This window comes from Pseudorasbora parva, chromosome 10, assembly GCF_024679245.1.
Source record: "Pseudorasbora parva isolate DD20220531a chromosome 10, ASM2467924v1, whole genome shotgun sequence".
In the NCBI taxonomy this organism is placed as follows: Eukaryota; Metazoa; Chordata; class Actinopteri; order Cypriniformes; family Gobionidae; genus Pseudorasbora; species Pseudorasbora parva.
Window position 1 is genome coordinate 39,348,306 of NC_090181.1, and position 26,863 is coordinate 39,375,168.

At 37.3% G+C, this 26,863-nt stretch overlaps 3 protein-coding genes and 1 long non-coding RNA gene across 4 annotated transcripts in view; 2 read left to right on the top strand and 2 right to left on the bottom strand.

The window, feature by feature from the left end:
• Window positions 1–1,401, top strand: LOC137090759 (uncharacterized). The gene is made up of 3 exons (XR_010907965.1): window positions 1–208; window positions 1,062–1,129; window positions 1,218–1,401. It is a non-coding gene; the product is annotated as an uncharacterized lncRNA (long non-coding RNA).
• Window positions 1,402–2,861: 1,460 nt separating this feature from the next.
• On the top strand, window positions 2,862–12,951 carry adgrf3a (adhesion G protein-coupled receptor F3a). Its single transcript, XM_067454422.1, has 13 exons — window positions 2,862–2,930; window positions 6,325–6,383; window positions 6,486–6,595; window positions 6,752–6,982; window positions 7,270–7,491; window positions 7,583–7,735; window positions 8,681–8,868; window positions 8,966–9,151; window positions 9,898–11,193; window positions 11,281–11,322; window positions 12,247–12,285; window positions 12,376–12,456; window positions 12,573–12,951. The coding sequence occupies exons 1-12, from the start codon at window positions 2,862–2,864 to the stop codon at window positions 12,436–12,438; spliced, it is 2,658 nt and encodes an 885-aa protein (XP_067310523.1). The 3' UTR covers window positions 12,439–12,456; window positions 12,573–12,951.
• A 17-nt stretch (window positions 12,952–12,968) lies between these two features.
• LOC137091555 (ankyrin repeat domain-containing protein 66) lies at window positions 12,969–14,202 on the bottom strand. Its single transcript, XM_067456097.1, is given in 5 exon segments — window positions 12,969–13,112; window positions 13,641–13,687; window positions 13,690–13,824; window positions 14,074–14,094; window positions 14,097–14,202. Coding segments are annotated over 5 exon segments (453 nt in total).
• Window positions 14,203–16,002: 1,800 nt separating this feature from the next.
• The window catches only part of LOC137091552 (tudor domain-containing 6), a 28,336-nt gene continuing 17,475 nt past the window's right edge, over window positions 16,003–26,863 (bottom strand). Inside the window, exons 2-4 of the mRNA XM_067456092.1 lie at window positions 20,266–25,829; window positions 16,609–16,676; window positions 16,003–16,521 (exon numbers count right to left, since the gene is read on the bottom strand). Coding sequence (XP_067312193.1) covers window positions 16,477–16,521; window positions 16,609–16,676; window positions 20,266–25,816 — 5,664 coding nt within the window. The 5' untranslated portion in view covers window positions 25,817–25,829 and the 3' untranslated portion in view covers window positions 16,003–16,476. The remainder of the gene's footprint in view (window positions 16,522–16,608; window positions 16,677–20,265; window positions 25,830–26,863) is intronic.

Genomic DNA, 26,863 nt, shown 5'->3' on the forward strand with positions numbered 1-26,863 from the left:
ATCAAGTCACTGATGCTTTTGAGTCATGTGACCTGAATAATGCAAATCAGGAGGGTTATTGGGAAAATCCGTTGTCTGGGATATCATTCCCTCCTCTCACTCTGTCTTTATGGACACTCATAACTTTTGTAAGGAAGGGATCACTGCAATTAAATTACAGCCTGAATCCAGAGGTCAAAAATGCTATCAGGACTTACTAACCAAAGAGGTACGTCAACACGCCTAAAGGTTTCTAGCAGTCTTCATTTCAGCTCCATGTATCACAGAATAACTCAAGAAAAAGTGGAATAATTAAGATGTTAAATGTTTTTGAAAGAAATCTCTTATGCTCACAGCTATTTAATCCAAAATACAGGCAAAAATATATTTTGTTAATAATGTTTCTTATTATTATATTGAAGATGTAAAGGAAATATGATACATTGTTTTTCCAGGATTCTTTGTTGGAAAAGCTGATTTAAAATCTTTTGCCTTGTTGCTGAATATATCTTATATCTTATAGATATTTATATATCTTATTTACCTCAATTTTTTAAATTCTGTAGTGTATCATGGTTTCCACAAAAATATTTTATGTTTTCAATATTGATAATAATCTGAAATGTATCAACTCGCCAAATTAGAATCATTTCTGAAGGATCCTGTGACACTGAAGACTGGAGAAATGATGCTGAAAATACAGCTTTGCACACAGGAATACATTTCATTTTAAAATATATTCAATTAGAAAACAGTTCTTTAAAATGGTAACCATATTTCTTAATATTACTGCTTTTGCTGTATCTTTGATCAAATAAATGCCGCCTTTGTTCATAAAAGACTTTTTCCAAAAACAAATTCTAAAATTTTGATTGGTAGTTTAACTGAATGGACCCACCCCTTTTATTGAAAGTTAATAAATGTACATCTATTGCCTCCTTAAGAATCTCTTGTTGTATTCCTCATTTGGATAAATATATGTGCTAAATGAATAAATGTAAATGTATTGCTTGATTGACGTCACTGATGGAGGGCATCTGCACATGTTCATATGAATGACAGCGCTCTGTTCTATCCGCCAGAAACTGATGCCACAAAAATGAAATCTTCTAGAGGCATAATTCTCCTTTTTCTGGCATTGACTTTTAAGGTGGATTGATATATTTTTTTTTAATTCTATGGTATACAAACAATTTATTATATTTAAGCATTAACTCTTTCACACTTTTATTTGATAGGTTGCTGGGGCAGGTATTGTTTCTATTTATTATCAATAATAATCTGTTGAAGAAATAATGTGTTTTTCCATTAATCATCTGAATGTCAGACTGAATACTATTGCAATGCTACATTCCAGTGAATTACTACAAGATGTTCTTGATTGAGCTTGAAATCGAGGAATCGGCATATTCCAATGTAACAGCAATTCTGGGAACATCTACACAAATAAACATAGACAAAGCTAATGTAAACGGAATCAACCAAACAACAGGTAAACAAACACAGAATGCTTGTAATCAGTTACATCAAAACCTGAGGTAGGTTCATTTCCCTAGTTACTTCAATTTAACTGAACCTGGGCTAGGATTTCTATTTCCCAGCATGCTTTGCCACAACACTCAAAAAGGGACAGTAAATTGTATTATGTTTTTGTGCAAGTGGGAGATTCAGTAGTGTTTAATGTCTTATGTTAGTTCAGAAGAGTTTCTGTTATGTTGTTTTTTGTACAGTTACCATGATGGTGACGAGTGGAGCGTATGGTATGGAATGATTTTGGTGCCAAAATTAAACAAACAAATCCTGCATTTTGCAAACAAACACGATCTGCTTTGCAAAGGAAATTACGACTCACAAACAGAAAGTGTTGTGCAAATAGCCTGACAAGCCAGACCCACATCAAGATGTTTGGTCTGGAAACTCACCATAGACAGGGCTCAATCTGAGGGGCGGGATAAACGGTTGTCTTTCAGACTCCCTCTGCAGGCAATAGGATATCGCTACACTAACCTGAGCAACATGAAGCAGAGCTAGTTGACAGATTAAACTTCCAACTCCGAACACATCTTCCCTTCTTATGAATGACTTCAGTGCCGTTCTTTTCTCTGAGAAAAGAACAAAAAACGGCACTGAAGTCATTCTTAAGAACGGAAGATGTGTTCGGAGTTTAGCCGACTGGATACGGCGAATGTTTAATCTATCAACTCCGCTTCACCTTCGTTGCTCTGGTTGGTTGTAGCGCTATCCTATCGCGTGCAGAGGGAGTTTGAAAGACAACCGTTTATCCCGCCCCTCAGATTGAGCCCTGTCTATGGTGAGTTTCCGGACCAAACATCTTGATGTGGGTCTGGCTTGTCAGGCTAAATTCAGGCAGATTTTCTCACAAATTCAGTTCAGGCAAATTTTGTCACAAATGCAGTTGTTTTTTGCTTATATTTTATTTGATCAGGATTTACCATATTTAATATGACATTAACACATATCATACAAAACTAAATCTGTCTAAACTTTAATCCTTAAAATCCTTTAAAACTGTTGCATCTTTGTATTGCAGTATATTGTGACACGATACACCCTTACATAAATTTGAATCTTCTCATTTGAATTTTATCACCAAATGTACAAATTACATAAAAGTAAATACTTTTTTATATACACTACAGTGGATACATGGTATGGAGGATGGACGCATGCATTTTAAAGGGGGGGGGGGGGGGTGAAATGCTGTTTCATGCATACTGAGATTTTAACAGTGTTAAAGACTTGGATTCCCATCCTAAACATGGACGAAGTTTTATAAACTAAGTTGGACGTTTGATGGAGTATTTCTGTGTCAAAAATACTCCTTCCGGTTTCTCACAAGTTTCTGAGAGTTTTTTTCGAGTATGGGTCGGCTTGGCGTCGACAGAGTGGAAGGTCCTTGTATGGGCCGTACGGGCTCTTCTCCCGGAAGGGTGCGCGCGCGTGACTAGAGCGAGAGAGAGGAAATGCACAATGTCCATAAATGCTGCACTCACTGCTGTCACAGGACTTCACCAAATCAACAATGTCACCAAAGAAGTGTGTTTTTGATGGAGCGGTCATAACGATAAAGGTTCACGGTCATGCTTTGGAAGCAGACGGTGAGTAAAACTGCTTCAAATGTCTATGTTGTTGGCTATCGTCGCGTAAGTAAACATCAGTAAACAACACGATCGTGTATAACGTTAGTTTATTTATCAATGGAGCATGCGATCTATGGTGTGTGTTTAAATACATTTGTTTAGCTGACCAATATAGGTGTCAGTTTGTTTATTGCAAAATCACCCAAACATAAACCTAGGGGAGGTACACACAAAGCGTGCTTCGTCATTCAAATGCGAACGGTTACTCCATTGTTGTTCTATGTATAACGTTAGTCTGACGTGCAAAACCGTTTTGCTTGCTACTGCTAAGGTTTAGTCACATACAATAGTCCATAAACCGAATCATGTCCTCATAAACTGCGAGTAAACACACACAAATGTTGACAGGCCACTAAATACAGTCCATACCACAGAGACGGACGTCCTGCTGTTGATGCTTCTCCTGTTCAATTGATTTCAGCTTCCGGTTTTGATTCTGGATCATATCTGTATTAGTTGAATCTGATTGATAGCCATGGTTTATTAGGGTAACGTTTTCTTCTCCACGCTTGAGGATGGCACAGCTTTCAGACACTCTCAATGCAACAGCTACGCATGTTTGTGATTCTTTAGCTCTACCCACACGATGCGCCTCCATCCGTTCGGCTTTTTCGGAAAGACTCGGTACAGCCTATCTTTCTTTTATAAGTAAATATGAAGGATGCAATACTACTCTATAGGTACTCAAGATTGACATGAGATTGACTGAAACTGAGTGCCCCCCCCCCCCTTTAAAGAGAAAAAGATTTGCCCTAGCTAAAATGTTTTCAGCCATGTCACTACTGATTTTGCACTTATCGGTCACAATAATATCTTTATATTTTATGTTCTTTTTTTTTCTGAAATAGGGTTGAGATAGTAAAAATCTAAAAAATACTGCATCCTGTTCACCGCTCATTTTCGTCAACTGAAAACATGTTTGAAAATTGTAAATGACCCAAAGTGACATCTGCTGTTCTGGTAGAGGAAGTTGCTCAAAATCTGCTCGAACTTAGCCTGACAAGCCAGACCCACATCAAGATGTTTGGTCCGGAAACTCACCATTGACAGGGCTCAATCCGAGGGGCGGGATAAACGGTTGTCTTTCAAACTCCCTCTGCACGCGATAGGATAGCGCTACAACCAACCAGAGCAACGAAGGTGAAACAGATCTTGTTGATAGATTAAACATTCACCGTATCCAGTCGGCTAAACTCCAAAAACATCTTCCCTTTTTAAGAATGACTTCAGTGCCGTTCTTTGTTCTTTTCTCAGAGAAAAGCTTAACTCCAAGTCTTCCAGAATCGCAGTCAAAGCTGATTCGAGAGACCGCCGCCGTTCGCCAGTTTCTGTGTTTACTAGAAGCACGCAAATCGCAACTCGGCCGTCGTCATTATGGCCCCGCCCACCGACTCTATACACGATGTGATTGGCCCGGCAAGAGTTAGGCGAATACAGCTCAGAAGGGTATTGAGAGTTGCTAGACGACACTCGCAGACAGATTAAATTTGCTGCCGCTAGGGTGCGTCTAGATTTCTTGGCTAGCTCGAACTGCATTTGTGAGAAAATGAAGCTGAGAGATTCTAACAGACATGTAGCCTATCATGCATTTGTGTGGACTAGATTTGGTATTTGTTCAAAGGTTACATGTAATTTGTAGGATTGTTTGTATTTATTTGTGAAATATTTATTTGCAAAATACAATACATATATTTGTTACTCTGTGTTTTCGCTCAGACTGTTCTTTGTATTTGCACATCGCTTTCTGTTTTTTTGCGAGTCGAGTTTTCCTTTCCAAAGCAGATCATGTTTGTTTGAAAATGCTGGATTTGTTTGTTTAATTATGGCACAAAAATCACTCCATGCATATGAATATGTATGAATACACATGTCATAATATGACATTAGTTTAAGAACAGATACATGTTAAATGATTTATTTAACAATCAGCAAGGTGATATTTATTGAATTAGCTAGCTAAAGCTAGTCAAGTTTCCACTACTAAAACTTTGACATTACATGATATTTTTAAGTTGTATGAATTAGCTTACTTAAATATTTATAGTTCAGTGCAGTTAAAATGTATGATTACAAAATAAAAATATACAAGTTTTGCCTAAACTTTACTGATTGCCTCATTTAATATAATTATATATATATATATATATATATATATATATATATATATATATATATATATATATATATATATATATATATATATGGATTTGCTGTGTAATAAGTCAAAGTCCATACAGAAAAGTTTTAATTTTAATTGAATGCCAATAAAAATAATATTTATCTGTTGTGGACATGAAAATGCACCGCACAAGGGGAATGGGCAATAGCTACATTTCTAATTTATAATTGTTGACATTACCAACATAAAAAAATAATAATAATAATTTTTAAAAAATACACTAATGTGCTTGTTTGCAGTTTGTGTTGTATTGAATGAGATGCAGAAGAACTGTTCGTGTCAACCAGAAAACTCGTGGCGTGAGGGCATAAGCATAAAATATGGCTGCTCCAAAAACAAGAGTTGCATTCTAAACGCTGAAGAAACTGCTGTGTGCCTATCTGACAAGAGAGGTAGAGTTGGGCTTGATATGGCCACAAGATTTCTCGATGAAAAAAAAAAAATATTCATTGAATGTTTTTTTCCCCTTCTACTTCCAGTAAGCATCAGTGGATCTACTACAATTGAAGGCAACAATTGCAGTAAATTATGGGATGAAACAAACAAAAAAGATTCTATATACGTAGAATGTTACAATAAAATAAAGAATGAGGTATGTAGTACTGCTAAAAGTAAACACTGTAAAAATAAAAATAATTTTAGTTGATATCTCTCACACAATGTTTAGTCCCGGCATGATACATCAAATTGTATTAAAGATCATGCTTCTTTTTTTATTATTCTGGTGTTTTGTGTTTTATATTTAGCATTTACTCTTTCCCTGGAAATGACAAATTTGATTAACTTTAAGGCATTACATTGTTCCTCCTGTAGATGTGAATGTGCAATAATTCACATCTGTGGTGGTGGGCCTGCATTTTAAGGTTCGAAGCACAGAAATCCCCCCACTGTCATCCTGCAATGGCTAAAATACTGTGGCCGTATTGTAGTTTTGGTTTGATTAGTTGACTTCTTACTTACACTGTTTGCACATATACCTCACCTGTATGTTTTTATTTCTTTTAGCTTGTGGGAAATTACAGCACATTGCCATATTTTGATTCTCTGATTATCAACGGTTTCAGGTAATCATGATGACAAACACTTCTAGCAACTACTGCGTCCTGTTCTTTCTATTTATTTATAAATGACAGATAATGTAATAACATTTCCCATTTTATTTTAAGGGCGGGCAGTGTGATCGTAGATTATACGGTGCAGTTACTTGGTGAAGCTTCAATTGATAAGCTTGTGACTTTAACTACATCACTGGAAAAAACTAAACTGGTAACAACAGGTAACTTATTTATTCATTGGATTATTCATTTCTTTTACTGTATTATAAAACAGCATTGTTTTATATTTATAATACTACAAACACAGTATTATGTGATAAATCAAAGAATCATTATGTGAATTATTGCACATTCACATCTTGTTGTTTTCTCCAAAGGCATCATCATTATTACAGTACCTGAGAATCAACCCATTGATATTGGCTCCACGGTAGATATAACTTGTACTCCACCACAACCCCCTCCAGCAGGCCTGTCAGATGTAGAGTGGTTCTTAACTGATGCCAATAATAAAACAACACAGATCACAAAAGGAATAGAGGCCGAATTGACAAATAAAAGTTTGACAAATATTCTCCAACTGAAGAACATTTCAGGAAGCTGGGAAGGTATTTCTGCACACATAATTAAGATAATCGCATGACTTTGTTAGTCATTTTACTCTTCACTCGTTTTTAAATATTTAAAACAATTAAATCCAGTTGGCTTAAATTTCAGTTTAAATTTGATGTTTGTCACTTTTTAATGTAATATGCAGAATAATTTATGTCTAGGTTAAAATGTGTTTAAAAAAAATGGTGTAGAAACAATTTTCTGTCAGAAATTGCTAGTAAATAACCCAAACAATTACAACGGATGGATTAGAAAAATCATTTGATCTATTTTCTTTCTGAAGGAACATTTAAGTGCATTTACAAACAAGGCTCTATTGAACACACAGCAAGCAAAGAGTTGGACATAGCACTTTTGCCAGAAATCCAGGCCTGGAGCAATCCCCAATTTCCTGATTGTAGAGACGAAACAAAAAAAGTTCAGTGTGAAATTGAGTGTAAAATTCTAAACAGCTCAGAAAATTACACTATTCAATGGGATGGTGGTGTAACTACACAGGTAACAGGTAAGGCTAATTACTATGCAAACACAAGCAGATAGACATTATGACATTTACACACGATGATAAACAATTTTCATATTACTGCATTCTCTAGAAAACCAAGGGAAATTTATATCTTACAAAGCAGAGATGACCATAAATTGTCGAGATAATAAAGAAACAGTGAGCATCACTTGTAGATTGACAAACGTTAGATCCAGGAAGAACAAAAGTGCATCGGCGACAGTGGCGATCAACATAATTAAGAGTAAGTTTTTGTGTTGTTTAACTTAATTCTATACCTCTTTTAAAGTTGCAGTATTTTATAGGTGAAGTGTGTGGTTATTTTTAAAATTGCAATCAACCAACCCGACACAGCAACACTGACTCAATGGTGTGAGTTTGGGGACGGGTCCAGTATGTTAGTCTGACCAGGGGTGTGTGTGGTAATGGACATGTTCCTGTCGCTTCAAAAAATGACCCACTCCACCTTATAAATGCATATACTTATATATTTACATGCTTTGGTACAATAAATCAAAATTATGAGTCCAAATTATGAGTCACAACTATGAGATAAAAAGTTGAAATTTTTTAAATTACAGTAAGAATAGAAATACATTTGATATAAATAACTTTATCTAATTTTTTTTTTTTTTACTTTTTATCTCATATTAATGACTAAGTATTTCATAAGTTAGACTTTTTATATCCTAATTATTAGGTACCAAAGCGTGTTTTTCTTATGTGGCAGAAATGTGCTTTCATTCAAACCTGTATGACTTTGTCTTCGGAGCACTCTTTCCCATGGGTTATTTAAACTCCGAAATGACAAAAAGGTGGCTCAAATGACTTTTGAATCCATACACAAAATCATTATTAATGATGAACTTTCCCTCTGTCGAAGATCTGAATAGAAATGAAAAAGCATAGACTAAAACTATAATATTTAAGAGCTTACATGGAATTTTTTTTTGTCTTAAAAAAAGTTCAAGTTCAAAGTCACACAGGTTTGGAATGGCATGTTTAATTTTTTAGTGGACTATATGCCATCATGGGATAACATGGGTGAACAGCTGCATTACTTTGTTTCTTCCGAACAGATGCATATTATACTAACTAAAAAATACTGTTTTCTGATTTATAATTATAAAAAATTTAAATAAAAAATGACAAGAAAACCAAATCTGTAATGTTTCATTCCTTAATACAGAAAACTCACTATTCTGTTCAGAAGACAAAGGCTGGCCCATCGCAAAAAGCAATTTCACTGCCAGCATGCCTTGTGTTAACTCTGCAGTTGGTTTGAAAACAAGAGAATGCAATGAAAAAGGAAATTGGCAAAATGAAATCTCTTCTTGTGTGAATGTGGAGCTGGATGACATTAAAAAGAATGTAGAGGTAGGACTCTTTGGTATTCATTTAACCATTACTGGCCAGATTTATTCTTAGTACTAAATGCTTGATTTTTTTTTTTTTTTTATCTTCATAAAAACAGGCATTAAATAAAGGTATTGGCTTCATTAAGGACGATGCAAAATTTATTTTCGAAAGTATATGGAGAACAACCACTTCCAATACATTCAACGCATTTTCAAATATTCAGACATCTATAGGTATTTTCGGTGCTATGAATAATGTATCTTTACGCCAGTCAAATCAATGGAATGATTCTGTCATGCCTGTAAGTATGTTTTCTTTTCTAAAATACTGTCTTTTTAAGCATTTAATACTTATTTAAACCTTCAGATACATTTGACCCACATCTATATATTTACAGTTCAGGAACAGGGTTCTTTTTTTCTGATCTATAACAATATATTGATGGAGATTTTTTATATTCCCTTATCACTGTTAACGAAATGTATTCTTATTTCACTTAGCCCATTGTCTATTATTATATTGATTAATCATACATTGTTAGCTAACTGTGTGCTTTGTATATGAACATTCATGAAATGCATAACTTGGACACACGTTACACTTTACAAATTCACTTTAAGTTGTAAAGTAGATGCATTCCTTTTCTGTGAAGCTGCTTTGAAATAATATGTATTGTGAAAAGCGCAATACAAATACATACGGATTGAATTGAATAACACACAACCCATGTCAAAAAAATATCATAGAACTTCTCACTAGTTTATCTCTCTTTGGTCTTCTCCTAACACTTAACAATAATTATAACCATTTTATGGGGCTCTATTGTAACTCACCCAAAAACATTTAATTCATGCTCTAAAACTTAGTTATTGCAATGAATTGGCCAATGGCAACAAAAGCTGTTAAGATTTGTATGTGTACAGTATTTTTGATTTTGTAGCATGTAAGGTCCCTTTCACTTTACCATTCATTCAAAACGACAAAATGAAAAATTCCTCTGTTCAAAGTCTAATCTCATATGACTTTCTTGTTATTTTTACATTGCAGGACCTTGTCAACTCTGCAAGCAATTTTTTGAACGACACAAATGCCTGGAAAAACCCAGAAGGCAAAACAAATTTATCAATAACATTTCTCCAGACTATCGAGAGAATGATGAACAACTCCAATCTGTCCTCGCTGGTTCCTTACAAGTATGACAATGTTGAACTGAAGATCTGTAAACGCGATTGCAAAACCTTCAATGCCAGTGTCACAGCAGACAGTGGGGTTGCTGTCGTTGCATTCTCGAACCTTTATCAAATTTTTCCACAACCCGAGAACATAACCGCCACCTCAGAGACCACCATCTTGTCAGTTACCAATGTAAATAATACCAATACTACTAAGATTGTAGAGCTGATGTTTGAATATTCTAACACAAGACTCCCAAACTATATAATGTATTGTGTTTTCTGGGATGAAACTAACAATAAGTGGTCTGAAGAAGGGTGTAATTGGGGCGGTGCGGACAATCCAAAATTATGCACATGTAACCATAACTCTGCGTTCACCATACTGATGTCTAAAACTGAAGAGACCCTTCCCTACATGGAAGAACTGACCTACGTAGGCTTGGGAATATCAATCGTTTCACTTGTTATATGTTTAATCATTGAGATTTTGATATGGGATACAGTTGTCAAGTCAGACATCTCCAATTTTCGGCATGTAGCCATATTCAACATCTGTTTATGCTTGCTGCTTGCAGACTGTGCATTTTTAGCTTCAGCTGAACCTGAGAAAATCCGCGATTGGTGCTTCTACATCACAGTAGTCAAACACTTTTTTTTCCTAACCGTCTTCTTCTGGATGCTGTGCTTGAGTTTTGTGATTCTTCACCAAATAATATTCGTCTTTGACCACCTGCGGAAAAGGGTTTTTATGGGATTGTCTATCACTCTTGGTTACGTATGCCCAATATTATGTGTGGCAATAACCTTGATTGCATTCAAAAACGGTGCCGTTAAGGAATACTATTCCGAAAAGACTTGCTGGCTCATATACAAGGGTGCGTTTAAGGGCTCCATTTTTGCTTTTGTCTTTCCTGTTGGAACTATTGTGTTTATAAACTTTTTCACTCTGGCTGTGGTGATCATGAAGATAGTAACCCCTACTGTGTCAGAGGCAAAGGCACGGGACGAAAAGGAAGTTGCCAAGAGTATGATTAAGACCATGGTCTTCCTAAGCCCTGTCCTCGGAATAACTTGGATCTTAGGATTTTTTGTATTGGATATTGACCTTACAAAAAAAACATTGGCCTATTTCGTGAACTACACATTTACAATACTCAATTCACTACAGGTGAGGGTCAAGCATTAAACACTTGATTTATGTTTTCATACCGAGTGCATTCATGCATGTACTTTAAAATATCTTATTGCATTACAGGGCTTTTTCATATTGCTGACAAACTGCCTTGGAGAGAAAAAGGTAACTATGACTACTACGTACCCTCAATATGATTTCGAAATGAAGGAAAATATAACATTTTAACCGTTTATTGAACAAATGAGCTATTACCAGATTTTCATTTCTCTAGGTTGTTTTAAAGGTGGACTATGTAGTATTTTTGCAGTAAAATATCCAAAAACCACTAGGCCAGTGTTATATATTTTGTTCAGTTGAGTACCTACAATATAACAAATGTTTGCAACTATTTGTAAATTGTGAGAAAATTGCTATTTTAACTAAGGACCGGGATGTTTCAGCATAACGTTTGAGGAAGTTGCCTGTCAATTGCGTCATATCTGCGCCACCCTCAGTTTCGGGTTTTATTTTTCGTGTGTGAACAAGTGAACGCACAGAGTAACGTAATTACATCATTTTCAACACACTTAAATGTATCTAATATAATAAACAGAGCTGCGTTACCTCATAATCATAACCGGAAGAGCGGATCAGTGCAGGCGCCCGGCGAATGTGTCCCGTTCCATCATAATAAAAGTCCCGGTGTTCACGAGGCGGGTATTTGTGCAACAATCACTCCACAACACTCGGTCCTGCTCTGCTTCACACTACAGTAACATTAATAACCGCATCCATGAACGTGATTTCTGCCCGAGTCCTATTTTCCACCGGCTGTGAGGTGAAGACCACATGTACCAAGATGCTGCGCTCACACTTTGTGTCATCAAACTACGCCTTTGTTTAGAATAGGCGCCCTCCAGTGGACGGAAAGTTGCATAGTGTATCTTTAACCCATGTTTGGCTCAAATATGGACAATATTTAAATTTAAACGAACCGTTTAAATCGTCTATTATCCATATTTGACTCAAACATGGGTTGAAACAACCCATAAATGTGCATATATTTAATGTGCTAAATAAAATGTGCATATTTGATTTTCTCCAAAGGTTCGTGATGCACTTCGGAAGCGTTTCAAAGGTTCCAAGGTTAGTAAGTACAAGGAAAATATACATTTTTACTGATGCGAAATGCATCACAAACACAAGAGCTAATGTTCTCACATTTTCTTACATTAGCAATCAGCGCATTCTAAAAGTGAAAGCTCAACCAAAATGACATCTTCGCTTAAGAAGAAATAAAGATTGGAAAGATTGAAGGTACGTTATATTTGTGTTCAAGAGAATTATTTTATTTTGTGTCTACATGTTTTGTTCTAATGTTTTTTTATGTCCCAAATCAGCATGTTAAAGGTTTACTCTGTCTATTCTTGAAGTACTGAAAGAGAAGACACGGAACACAAGGAAACTTTTCATGGATTAATTTCTGTCACATTCTATGCAGATGGAAATGGCTATAAAACAGAAAGAGTTGATTGTTTTCCAAAACACTGTACAATTATCTGTTATATTGTACTTCAGAGTCGATAATGTATATTGATGTAGTCATGTTAGTTTACTGTATTATGAATTTATGCTTGTATGTCTATATAGCCTACTTGGTATAAATCAAAACTAGTAGTCATAGATGAATATGAATTTTAGCATGTAATTTTACTGTCATCCAACAATGCTTTTTTATTTTTTTAAATATCTTTTCTTAGATGCACAGCAACGAATGCTTATTATTTTGTATTTTTTGCTCTCATGGCATAATAAAACCTACTTTTTAATTACTTATTTTTTTCTTGCAGTCTGGCTTCTTTTCTCTCCTGTTCCCATTCTTCATCAGTGTCATCTAAGGGCAACCCATTTAACTTTGCCATTTGCCGATAGTTTCTGCTCTCAATCTCTGCCCTAGAAGTACAGGGAACACCCTATTATTAAAGTCTATAGCATCACATAACATACAGTAGCCACAAATACAATTCACACATCAACAGAACAATGTAAAATTAATATAAATTGTGTATAAACTATAATTTAACCTCTAATTTTAGGAGTCAATCCAATAAGAACTGATTATTTGACATTTTATTTAGAAATCAATTGCACTTTATTTTACAGTACATGTACTTACAGTAAACTTACCTAATAAAGTACTGGGTAATATAAGGTAACTACACGGTTTAGGGGTAGGTTCATGTTTAATTACAATAGTAAGTACATTTTACAGGACTGTACAATAAAGTGCTACCCACACGTGTACTCATCTACTTTACTTGCTTTTAAGTACCTCTGAATAAAACTCTATTGAATATTAATTAAATGCTACCATAAAAAAAAATCATAAACACATAACTGGATGCCAATAGAGTATATGGTTTAAATGAGCGAGGAGGAGGAGGAGGAGGAGGAGGAGGAGGAGGAGGAGGAGGAGGAGGAGGAGAAGGAGAAGAATGAACACAATCTTCACGTCCATAGATTTCAGCAATCATGGCAAGTTTATCATGGCGAGGAGGGAATGCAGAAGACTGACTGCTAGTCTTCCAGACTCTGCTGCAAAGTGTGCGGCCATCCATCCATTGTCCGTCCTCAAACAAGCTCTTGCTCCATTTTCAATCAGTATCCGAACCCCTTCTGTTTGACCTTAGACAAGACCAGAGTTTAGGTTTAGCAACACAGAACTGGGTGAATCTCATGAAATCAAGACCAGAGGTCAGAGATTTCACCTCAAGTCATCATTCGGTATATAACTTCTTGACCTTTTACTAAACTATTACTAGCAATAAGAAGTTTAAGTTATAATAATGATTGTTTTTTTATATATAAACATTTAGGATACAAAAGCAAGTAAAAGACATCTAGAATGGCACATTTTGATCCTGAATAACCTGCCTCTGGATGCTGCCCATTGTACGTCTTCTTGTTCCAGTCCAAGTCTTTCTGATTAGGATCAAAAAAAAATTCATAATTTCTTCCACTAAATCAATCTCCAGCAGCTGCTGCCTGATGCAACTGTGTCATTTTTTTAAAACAGGTAGATAACTGCATTAAAAACTGTATAATTCGGTTTACTCGCTCTTTTTGCCGTTTCCGCAAGAAGCCATCGAAGACCCGTTACCACAGCAACGTGACCGCGTTTTTTTTTCCACTAGAAAGAACAGTTTAAATACCTACAAAATGTATTATTCTATCTTAAAACTATTCAATGTAGATTTTAATTAAGTGTCCATCAAGATTTCCTAGTGTCTTTAAATTACTTTTAAATTAAGGGGGGGGGGGGGGGGGGTGAAACACTCAGTTTCAGTCAGTGTCATGTCAATCTTGAGTACCTATAGAGTAGCATTGCATCCTGCATATCTCCGAAAAGTCTTTATTTTTTTAATAATTATATAAGAAAGATGCGCTGTTCCGAGTCTTTCCGAAAAAAGCCGAGCGGGTGGGGGCGTGTCGTGTGAGCGGAGCTAAATAATGAGGTGTGCTCGCTGCTGCTATTGTGTTGAGTCGAGTGCGTCGTAAAGCTGTGTCATCCCTAACAGCGGGAAAAAAACTTTATTCAAAATAAAAATATGGCTTTTAATCATACAGCCATACATCTATGATCCGGAATCAGACCCAGAGGCTGCAGTTGAACAGGAGCAGCAGCAAAAACGACTAGAGCAGGACGTCTCTATGTGGTACAAGTTATACACTAACTATATAATATGCTTAGCGGCTTGTGTTATTTACATATTTATACTTGAATTATATCGTCGTATTTTTGTCTTTGAAGGTGTACATGTGGGAAGTGCAGTTGTGCACGTGTGTTTGTGTGTTTACGCGTGGTTTGTGTAGACAGTAAGCGGACTAAAAAAACACAGACATTTGAAGCAGTCTCACTCACCCTTCTAACGTTGGGACTGCTCCATCCTTCAGCATTAGGCGATTGGGAAAATCCGGCGTCGAGCTGGGCCTTGTTTATGAAACAGTCGGCACCGAAATGCAGCGAACAGATATAAACATTCGCGCAACTCAGTTGCTGAACCGGAAAAGCAAATTACATCCACTGTTGCCTTAACGCGGGGTTTTTGGCGAATCTGTGCAGGACTGTCTTGGTCTGGCAACCAAAAACGCACTTTTTTGGTGACATTGTTATGTGCACATCACCTGTCCAGCATCCTACAAGCCAGCGCTTTGATGGGCGTAGCCTGTTGCTTTCGCTCTCTCCCTCGCTCTCTCTCACGCGCTTCCGGTAGAATTGTCCGTAAGGCCCATACAAGGAAATTCCGCCCCCATTAACGTCAAAGGGGACGCATGATCTCAAAAAACTTGCCGAAACTTATGACTAACCGGAAGTAGTATTTTTGACAAAGAAATACTCCCATCAAACGTCCACCTTAACTTTTGAAACTTTGTCCATGTTTAGTATGGGATTCCAAGTCTTTAACAGTGTAAAAAGATCAGTATGCATGAAACAGCATTTCACCCCCCCTTTAAAGTTAGACAGCGCACATAAGTCATTGACTTGTCATGTGATACCTGTTACTTTTCTCAGCCCACATGGACCAAATACATTCGTAACACTTTTTGTAAAAATCATTTCTTATACGGATTTAGATTTCCTGGGCCAGGTATAAACCTTTTTTTTAAAAAACAGTCTATGGGTTTCACTCAGATTTATATATATTATTTAAACGATTATGAATTGTAGAGTACACGTTTTAATTAAAAAAAATAAAAATACAGACTACTTAATTCTAGATTTATTTTCAGATGGCTGCATTGTTTTAGCTCGTGGGCTACTTAAGTGCACTCATTAAAATCTTCAAAATGACTACAACAAACTCAACTCTATGAATATGTTTTATTCAACAACAACAAAAATATTCAAACAAAAGATAAAGAAAGAAATTAAACTGTATTTCACAAAGATTTTGAAAAAAAAAAAAACTCCATCACGTACTGTATACACCATATGAACCATAAAGAAATGGGTGAAGGCAGGGCAGGTTCAAGGTACAGCATCAAGAGTGTATATACACATACATAAAGTATGACTTTCCATTCAGGAAGAAAAAAAAAATTACCGTAGCATCAACAAAGATAAACTAGGCTATCAACAAAAGCTGACACAATGCAATCAGACAAGCTTCATGTTGTGTTTAAAATTACAAGAAACATGACAAAAAACATGGCAAATAAAATCTCTAATCTTTCACAGGATGAGTCGACGTTTGAAACAAATATTAGTTAGTTGCGCATTTATTTTCCCCATGAAAAACTGAATAATTTTCCACAATAAATAGTTAAAATCTTTACTCATTTGAGGAAACACTTAGAGTCACATGAGTCTTCAGTGCAAACCTATAAAGGTAACAAAAAGAACAGTTATTACTTTAAAAAAGAAAGAAAAACAAAAAAACAACACAAAGCAGATACAAAAAGCAATACCATGGGTAACATTTGATTTTCTAAACCAGCCACCCAATCCGAACTTCTGTTTGGTGTCATCAGGATGTCTGTAGAAAAGCAAGCATAGTAAAATAATCTAAATAAGTTTGACTTATCAACCAATGATAACCAAAGGCTGGAATACGCTACACAACCTTAAAAAAACAGATATAAAACCCTCAGCATACAACTTTCTGACTTTGTAAATGGTAACAGATAATAAAAGCTGGGCATCATACAGTAAAAGACTGAGATTTGCACACTACCAGACGTTCACATTGATCTGAACACAAACAGAAGCAAGCACATCATATACAACATACCCAGAAAGTATTTACAGCGCTTCACTTTTCCCACATTTTGTTATGTTACAGCCTTATTACTAAATGGATTACAATTAATCCCCCCCCAACTTTACAAACAATATCCCATAATAACAAGGAATTCAAGGAATTGTCTATAGAGGTCTGAGACAGGATTGTACAGAGGCACAGCTCTGGGAAAGGGTAAAGAAAAAATTCTGCAGCATTGAAAGTCCTAATGAGCACAGTGGCCTCTTTCTAGAGCTGGCTGCCCGGCCAAACTGAGCGATCGGGGAAGAAGGGCCTTAGTCAGGGAGGTGACCAAGAACCCAATGGTCACTCTAATTGAGATCCAGCATTTCTCTGTGAAGAGAGAACCTTCCAGAAGAACAACCATCTCAGCAACACTCCACCAATCAGGCTTTATAGAAGAGTGGCCAGATGGAAGCCACCCCTCAGTAAAAGGCACATAACAGCCCACCTGGAGTTTGCCAAAAGGACTTAAACCATGAGAAACAATTCTCTGGTCTAATGAAACAAAGATTGAATTCTTTGGCCTGAATGGCAACCTGTCTGGATGAAACCAGGCACCGCTCATCACCTGGCCAATATCATTCCTACAGTGAAGCATGGTGGTGGCAGCATCATTCTGTGGGGATGTTTTTCAGCGGCAGGAACTGGGAGACTAGTCAGGATTGAGGAACTGGGAGACTAATCCCAAATGTCAAAACATTTACTTGAAACAATGCGAAGCACTAATAAAGCCCCAGTCTTAAAGATCATTGACAAAAATACAATAAAAAGTTGTTTTATGGTTTAGTTACCCTTTAATTATTTGATATTATTACCAGTGTTGGGAGGAACTCGTTACAAAAGTAATACATTACAGTAACATTACTTTATGCTGTAACGCAGTAGTGTAAGGCATTACAAATGAATTTTCAGTAATATTTTACTTGGTACATTTTCAGTAACGCTTGTACATTAGACGGTGTTGCTGGTGTTCAGACTCAACACCGGTCACATCACGTGCACTGTGACACTGTCGTTTTGATTTTTTTATAGTAATAAAGTAATTTAGTTCAGTTAGAGAACAGATCGGTCAAATAAAAACTGAACGTGTCTTCTTAATAAAGCATGATCCGAACGAGTGTCTCAGCACACACACAGCAGGACTCAGATCTCGAGCTGACAGACAAGATGATCGTGGAAGATTTGGTTTCAAAGTGAAATGCAAAAGCGCCTATTAAAGGGAGTGTGTCATTGTGTTTTTCATTAAGAATAACAGGCTAATAAACCTACAGTTCAAGCAACCTGCCCTGAATCGGCACTAATTCTAAACCGAAACTAAAATCTGCTGGGCCGCACAGAGCGCGTATTTACTGACGAGCTGTCATTCACGGTGTGCGCGCACTGGCGCGTTTTCAGTTCATGCATATGGAAGCTTAACTTTTATAGGAATTCATTGAAAGCACTCGCTTTGCATCCGCTCCGGTTATTAATGCCTGAGCAGCCGTGCGAATGTTCGTTTTAGTTAGATAAAGTTAGTTATTTAAAATACCTTTTTAAAATACCCAGATACCGTTATCACCGGTGTGTCCACATCACATTTTGATTAACCGGTGGGAAAATTTCCACACAGTCACATCCCTACAGTACATTCGCGAAAGGGACACATGCGCATTACTTAGTTTGTCAGAGATAAGGACAAGAACGTAGGCTAGTAATCAAATGCAAATGAAGTCAAATGCAACCTGTCTAAAACTGAATTAACTATCGATGTTGCAACAATATAAGAAAAGAACAAATGTGCAGTCATAACATTAGAGTTTACACAGCTATTCCCAGATAATCACTTTACCTCTACAATACTTAGAACTGGATAATTTGTGATTCTGTCTGTCATGATTTCTTGCATTGTCTTGAGCCTTCACTTTGCCAATTCTCTATTGTTAGTCTGGACAGCCCACAGTCATTATGCTTCATCATATCACATTCTACTGGATGTAAAATGCTCTCTGGTAACCTACATTTTAGAATGTTAAGAGCTAGCCAGCAGCCATATCACCCTGTAGCCCAAGCAGGGCTGAGCCTGGTCAGTACCTGGATGGGAGACCAACTCGGAAAAACCAGGTAGCTGATGGTAGAGGTGTTAGTGAGGCCAGCAGGGGGCGCTCACCCTGTGGTCTGTGTGGGTCCTAACACCTCAGTATAGTGGTGGGGACACTGTACTGTCAAAGAGCACCGTCTTTCGGATGAGACGTTTAACCGAGGTCCCGACTCTGTGCGGTCGTTAAAAATTCCAAATTTGCCCATTGGCCCCTGTCCATCATGGCCTCCTAATAATCCCCATATCCTGATTGGCTTCATCACTCTGTCTCCTCTCCACCAATCAGCTGGTGTGTTGTGGGCGTTCTGGCGCAATATGGCTGCCATCCCATTATCCAGGTGGGTGCTACACATTGGTGGTGGTTGAGGAAATTCCCCTTTCTATGTAAAGCGCTTTGAGTGCCTAGAAAAGCTCCATATAAATGTAAAGAATTATTAATTAATTATTATTATTACTTCTGTAGTTTTTTGGTGAAAGTAACTCAAAAGTAATACAGGAGTAATGTAACATTACATCTCTGATACGGTAATATTGTAATGTAAAGAATTACATTTAAATAGCAGTAATAAGTAGTCTATAATATATTACAGTTTGGAAGTAACTTGCTGGTCATTACATTGCTGTCTTGCAGCCAGCTAATTGCTGCATTGCTGATTGTGGTTTAGAGAAACACTGCATCTGCAATCTTCAAGGAACACAAGATCAAGCAGTAATATCAGACAACATATTCCAGATATTTTAATCAAATCCACTTTTTTTTTTTTTGAAGAACCAAATAAGCCAGATGTCAGTTATCACGATTAGAAGATCTGGGATCTATCAAATTTCCTCAGATGTAAGTATTAAGTGAGGTAAAAAGAATTGACACCAGACCTTTAACTTTTTTTAAATAATCTGAGACGGTGGCCATCATACACAATTTTATGCTAATCTGTCAAACCAGACTGCTCAAAAACAGCACACTTTCAACAGCTAGCACTGACTCTTCAGACTGTAAATTGTGACGAAAATATATGCAAAAGTAGCACAATGTATTCTAGCCTTAAATTAAAGTACTCCTCTAGAGAAATTAGGTGGAGAGCGTCAGAGAGAATACTATACCCAAGTACTGAAACAAACCAGTGCTAGAAAACAAAACCTGTGAGCTTATAAGTAACCAAAACCTAAAAATGTTGCCCTAAAATAAATAATTCTATTCAATTTGAAAAATAATCCCATATAGGAAGTTATCAAAAATGTACTAACCTTTATCAGAATCTTCCAGATCTTTTCCATTTTCCTCAGTATGCAGAAGCATTGGCTTAGCTGATCCAACAGGAACTCCATCTGATTCATGACAAACTTCTCGAATTTTTAAAACTGAATTGGTCTTTGTAGGATCATTCGCAATGACATCTCCAAGCAGATCATCCAACTTGTTTTCAGGTACATCATGCAATTCATCATTTGTTATGAACAACTTTATTTTTTTATCTCCAAGTTGTTCAGCAGCACAATGAGGTTCATTTGTGTGATTTTCCTCTGTTGAGACTGAAAGGTTCACGCTTGTTTTATCCTCTGAAACAGGTTGATCTTCCTCTGTTGAGACTGAAAGGTTCACACTTGTTTTATCCACTGAAACAGGTTGATTTACAGATGTTGATGCAGTGTTTTTCTCATGGGATTCAATCACCTCTGCAGAGTTCTGATTATGTTGTGCAAAATTACTCAAAAACATTGCCATGTGCTCATTTACAAGACATTGCGGAGACTCAACTTTAACATAATATGGAGGGCTATTAGGGTCCAGTGCACTAGCAATGCACTGCACAGTTACTTTCAGAGGCTGATCCACAACAAGCTCATAGAATATATCAGTAGCTACACTGTCGCACGATCCGGATGACAGATCAAATCCTTCTAACTGACAAAGAAAAGCTTGAGGTGGACTTTCCAGCAAGTCATAAGGTAGAGCCTTAACAGAGCCTTCATTGATTTCCGACTCATTTCCGAAGTCAACAAATAGGACAGAAATGGTGTTTGTGCATTTATTAATAACCTGTGCACGATACCACATCAGATCATCGCAGAAACAAGCCAAGCATGGGCTTCCAGGAGCCAAATTATCCAGCAGAATTGGCTGAGTCTCACTAGAGTTTCCATATTGTTGGGCAACATGGGTTATTTGGTCAAGCATTTCAGAGTTTGAAAACTGGCACCAGAAATAATTTGGTCCAACAATGCATGATGCAAAAGCTTCTACCATCTGTCCCACAGATACATCTGGTTTCTTGAAGAGCAGCTGTAATGTCTCCTTCATAGGTTTGGAAACTGCCAGTAAGGCATTCAAGTCTAAATTATCCCATTTCTCACTCAACGAATCTGATGAGCTGCCACTGGGAGTCATTTGAACTTCCCAACTGATGAAATCATCTTTGATAAACTTGCAAGACAGAATATTCTCACCAGCGTCACCAAATATTTTTTTGAAGAGAAATATCTGCTCCATTTCTTGAGTCTTGAATCGATCATCTACACTACAACTGCAGTGAACGCTGAACCTTGGGTACGACAAAAGCCGCTCATCAAGTTTGCGAATTTCAAGAGGAGATACAGTGGTCTCATTTCCAAAATCTATGAACTCTACCTGAATCCTGCCATTTTCAGTTGTGTCCTTCACAACAGCACGATACCAGGAATCATCTTCAGGAAACATGGCCTTCACTAAACTTCCCTGCTGAACATTGAACGCATTAATTTCATCTTTCTCAGATGGCTGAGGGGAATTCAATAGTTCGCTGATGGTGAATAATGTATTCTCATCCATTGCCAATTGCACAAAAAAACTTGTCAGGCTTTTGATGTGCGAAACATAAACTTCCGACACTGTACCTGGTTCTATCACACGAGGAGGAAGATCTCCAACTTGAGGTAAACACTGTGCTGATAGTTCAGGAACCACAGTATGCCCATCGTCAATAGACATTGGGTTTGTAATGCTTTGATCTAGGGTCATGGCTGCAACACATTCTAACTGACATCCATCATTGTTCTGTAATCTTTCTTCTTGTTTGGATTCATTTTGAGAAATCTGTGACTCAAAGCTTTTAAGGTCAGGGTTAACATTATCATTTGATGGTCTGCTACTAGAATTAAGCTTGGGAGTTTTACCTTTCTGAATAGTTTCAGAGCTTGTTACTCCAAAAATGTCCTTACCTACAGAGGGTTTTGTTTTAACAGGCTCTCTCACTTTGTTACAGGCTTGAGCTTTAGGGTCACACCAGTAATCTTTCATAAGATCATTAACAATAAGCCCCTTGCATTCAACAAGGACGCAATACCGAGGACACTTTGGAAGGTCAGAGGACATTACATTGTTCCGAATGGTCACTTTTAAAGGTTCATCCACTAGAAGCTCAAAAAATGCATCAGTTGCAGCGTCGCTCCACGTGCCATCTACGGACCCCAAAGTTTCTAATTGACAACAAAATGCTTGTGGTGGGCTTTCCAGGAGCTTGGCAGGCAGGGACTTAATGTAGTTCAGATCAATTTCAGACTCATTTCCATAATCTATAAACAGAACAGAGACCGTGTTATCATGTGTATTGATAACCTGTGCACGGTACCACAGCTGGTCAGAAAAGCGTGCTATACACGGTCCACCTTTGCACAACTGACCTGGCTGAATTGGTTTAGTTTGATTACAGTTTCCAATTTCTTGTGCAAGCAAGGAGATTTTGTCAAGTTCCTCAGAGTTTTTGAACTGGCACCAGAAGTAATTTGGTCCGTCAATAGATGAAGCATATGCTTCTACAATTTGTCCTTGAGTTATAGCTGGTTCCTTAAATGTGAACAGCTGGACATCTTCGTTGCAGCACATTTGTGATTCAGTTTGAGGAACTGATTTGAGAGCAGCATTAAACAAAGGCCCTTCCAATACAACACCCTGGTGTTCTAAACGGACAAGCCAAGCAGATATGCCTTCTTGGATAAACTTGCATTGAATTCTCTTCTCGCCATTTTCACCTGCTGCCTTTTTGAAATTCAAAATCTCTTCCTGGGTCCAATCTCTTTTTCTTCTACCATCCTCAAGCGTGCAATGAATACTGAGCCTGGGGGTGCAAAGGAACTGCTTGCCAAGTTGCTTTATTTTAGTGTGAAGAAGTTTTTCCTCATTCCCAAAATCAATAAACTGCACTTGAACCATGCCATCTCTCTTGCTTTGAACAACAGCACGATACCAGGCTCCATCAGCAGGATATTCAGCTCTCACCAGGTCACCTGACTGCAACAAGTTTAGTTCAACTTGTGCATCACTTAACGGAGCAGAATTAAGTTTGTCGAGAAGGGAAAATATTTCATCTTCATCACTTGTCAATTGTATAAAGAAACTTGATGGACCATTACAGTGTGAAACATAGATGTCAGAAACATATTCCGCATCAAAGGCTCTCGAGGGAAGGTCAATGAGCTTAGGATATGTCACTTGTTGCTGTAAAGCAGGCCTACTGCTACGGTGTCCAGTTGTTTGACTAGTAACAGACTGGAAGTTTTGTTCCAATGTACCTTGAACAACTGGTTTCATGACTTTAGTAGAAGTTCTCTTATGTGCTTGTGATGCAGTGCTTGAATTAGGTCTTGTGCCTCTAGACTCAACTCCTTCTGAAGACTCCTTGAAAGTACGAGTCTTGTCAGTTCCCTCGCCGAGGTTTCTTTTGGTCTTTTTCCACAGCTCTTTAATTTTTAAGTTGACGTTTGTTTTTTCATTATACATCTCCACTGAAAGTTTGCCTGTGGAATTTTGTTTCACTATTACAGTAAACTTGCAGTCTGTAGCGTAGTTTTTAAACCACTCATTAATCTCACATGTCTCAGGTAACGTTACATTAAAAAGTCCAAACTGAACAGCCTGAATGGGAGTGGATGCAATCACACTTTCTTTTGGAGGAAATGGCAGAATATCAGATTTATCCAAAGCTACCAAGTCACCATAGTCTACAAACTGGACAAGTATTTTTGGATACGTCGATTCAATTTGTCCTCTGTGCCACTGCCCATCTGCATACTTGGCAAGACACATCATCTTAGGGGAAATTGAAAACTTTGCTTGTGGTCGCTTGCGGCACAGTATTTGAATATCTTTGGTCATTTTCCTAACCGTTTCAGTATTTTGTGCAAAATGGCCATAGAACTGGTTTACGCTTTGGACACAGGTTATTCGTACAGTCTCCTTTGCGCCAACTTCAATTTGAGGTGGTAAATCAACAACATATGAGTCACTCTGAAGGGGTAGAGCTGCAGCAATATTCGGCGAGAGCCCTTGGACTGCAGGGTTTTCTTCAGTTTTAGAAGGTCTCACTGCAGTGACATCTTCAAGAGAATTGGAGCATCTGGTTAAATCGGGTGAATGAAAAGAATGTACAGACACATTCCTGTCAAGCATATATTTGCATTTCACTTTGTTTAGGGTCTCAAGAGTTGGGTCACCACAAATCCTCTCTGTCACTGACAAACACTGCTCTCTACGACCAAATGTGTTGTTCACATTAACATTGTCATTTCCATAAAGAGTTATATAATAGACACATTCATGCTCACTGTAATGCTCAAATCTTCCAACAAGGATTTGATTGAGTACAACAGACTTCAGATAATCTATCTGATCAGTCCTCCACCCAAAGCCTTTTTCAATGACACCATGTAGCGAGCATGCATAGGTGACAACTGGTAATTGGAAGAACCTTGCAGATAAGGGTCTGATATTGCAGAGTTTAACAAAATCTCCAATTCCATAATCGACATGAAAGACCTTGACAACGTCAGATATGTTGTTTTGCTGAAGTAAAGATCGATACCAATTGCCATCACTTCCTTTGGTTGCACATGGAGACCCATCAGACAGCGGCATAGGCATCTGAGGAGAGAATGCATCTTCATAGTATTCGCGGAGCTGACCACTTAATTTCTTGAGCTCATGTGAAAAGACATGCAGTTTGCAGAAGATTTTCAATGGATGAACAACTTGTGTTACAGTTACAATCTCAATTGTTCCAGGCAACAACTCTGGACACAAGTATTGATGCAACTTGTCAGGATCATTGGCAGTCTCCTTCTGGCCATTTGTAGTTGCAATGTTTGTCTGCATGGAAGGAATTCTTGGCAAATACAATGAATGCATTACAAGGCTTTTAAAGTCTTCATTAGGCACCTTTCTAGCAAATCCAAGTTCATACATTTGTTTGGATATGCTTGGAATGTCAAGGAGAATAATTCTGGAAGGCATTATCACATCCTGAACACACCCAGAGATGTTTTTCCCACACAAAGATCTGATGAACTCTAAAGCGGCCTGAGACCATGCAGTCTCAAGACACAGAGGTGATACACAGGCCAGTATACAAAGCTCTACTTTGGGAGGTAGACTACAAAGGTTGTGTGGACATTTTGTCAAAACTTTGCTTGAGGCCCAAAGTAATTTACCATCATCAATAAGGAACACCTTGTATGCAGGTTTAGATTTTGAAAGTATCCTTGCTCTGTGCCACGCTCCATCTTCATTTACTAAGCATACTTCTCCAAGTTTGCCTTCAAAAGTTTGCTGTGGTTTCCGAAGGGCTTCAATGCTTTTTTTTAGTTGTTGATATACATCAATGGACTCTTTTCCATTGTTTAAATTCCCCCCAAATTCCACTAAGATAGTGTGTGGGTTTAAAGTGACTCTTGAGATATGAACAGTCGTATTGGATCCAACTTCTGGCAAACCAGGAATTGAACACATCTTGGTTGAATCTTGTCTTTCCAAATGGTTAAAGAGCATAAATGGAGAAAATCTAAAAAAATAAATAAATAAAAATTAATTTATAGTATGAAAAAGTATAAACAAGGCTTTATACAGTAGAGGGTGCTTTTATGCCTCTCTTGATCAAAGGACATGAAGATGACAAACAAAAACAGTTGAAGCAAATGTGCCATATTGTGTCAAAGCTTCCAATCAATCAGACAACCATCTCCACAGCGACCCCTGCTGGTCAGAACAGTGTAAATGCAACAAAAAAAGCCAAAAATGCATAAAAACATTTACAAATCTATTGCAAATGTTTTTGAACATAACATTTCAAATGCTAGTAATTAATAATCTAATAAAAGTAAATATTAAGTGTCTAGAGTCTAGACTATATGTTATCAACTACCAGGGCTTGATTGGTTTGTTCCATGGATGGCTCAGATAAACCGATACGAGACTATTAACTACTATTATTTCTTTTAATTATAGTAATTAAAATGTCTAATTAAAACGTCTACAAATGTATAAAACTGAGGCCATCCTTAAAAATATTTTGGTTTGCAGTAACAGTAAAAAAAATTAAAAAAAGGGTCGGTAGGTAGGTCTATATTTTTTTTTTCAAATTTTAATACAAAAAAAAAAAAATGTACATTTTTGGTGATGGTGATTACGTAGGTATGAATTTAAACAAATTGGCATATCGTGACATCACTGACTGGGTCTTCAAGCCGTGCCTTCGGGCGTGTAGGCTAATTGCAGGCTATATAGACCACAAACAAATTGAAATATTTGTCAAAAACATGTTTATTGCATAAATTTCAGGTGCATTCTTTAAGAAAAGGGTCCAACCACCAGCTAGCTGTCATTGACTCAAAGCTGTCAACCCTCCCTTTTTTTCCGGGTTTCTCACGTATTTTAGCTCTTTTCCCGCTGTCTTCCCGTTTTAGTATTTTCCCGTGATATGTTTCTTATTTTTATGCTGGATTGTGTTAACTCAGAACACGCAACTATCTGTGTCTCTGAAGTGGCTTGCACTTCTTGCCAGACCAACGCATCTGGTGATATAGACTAGTGCATTTG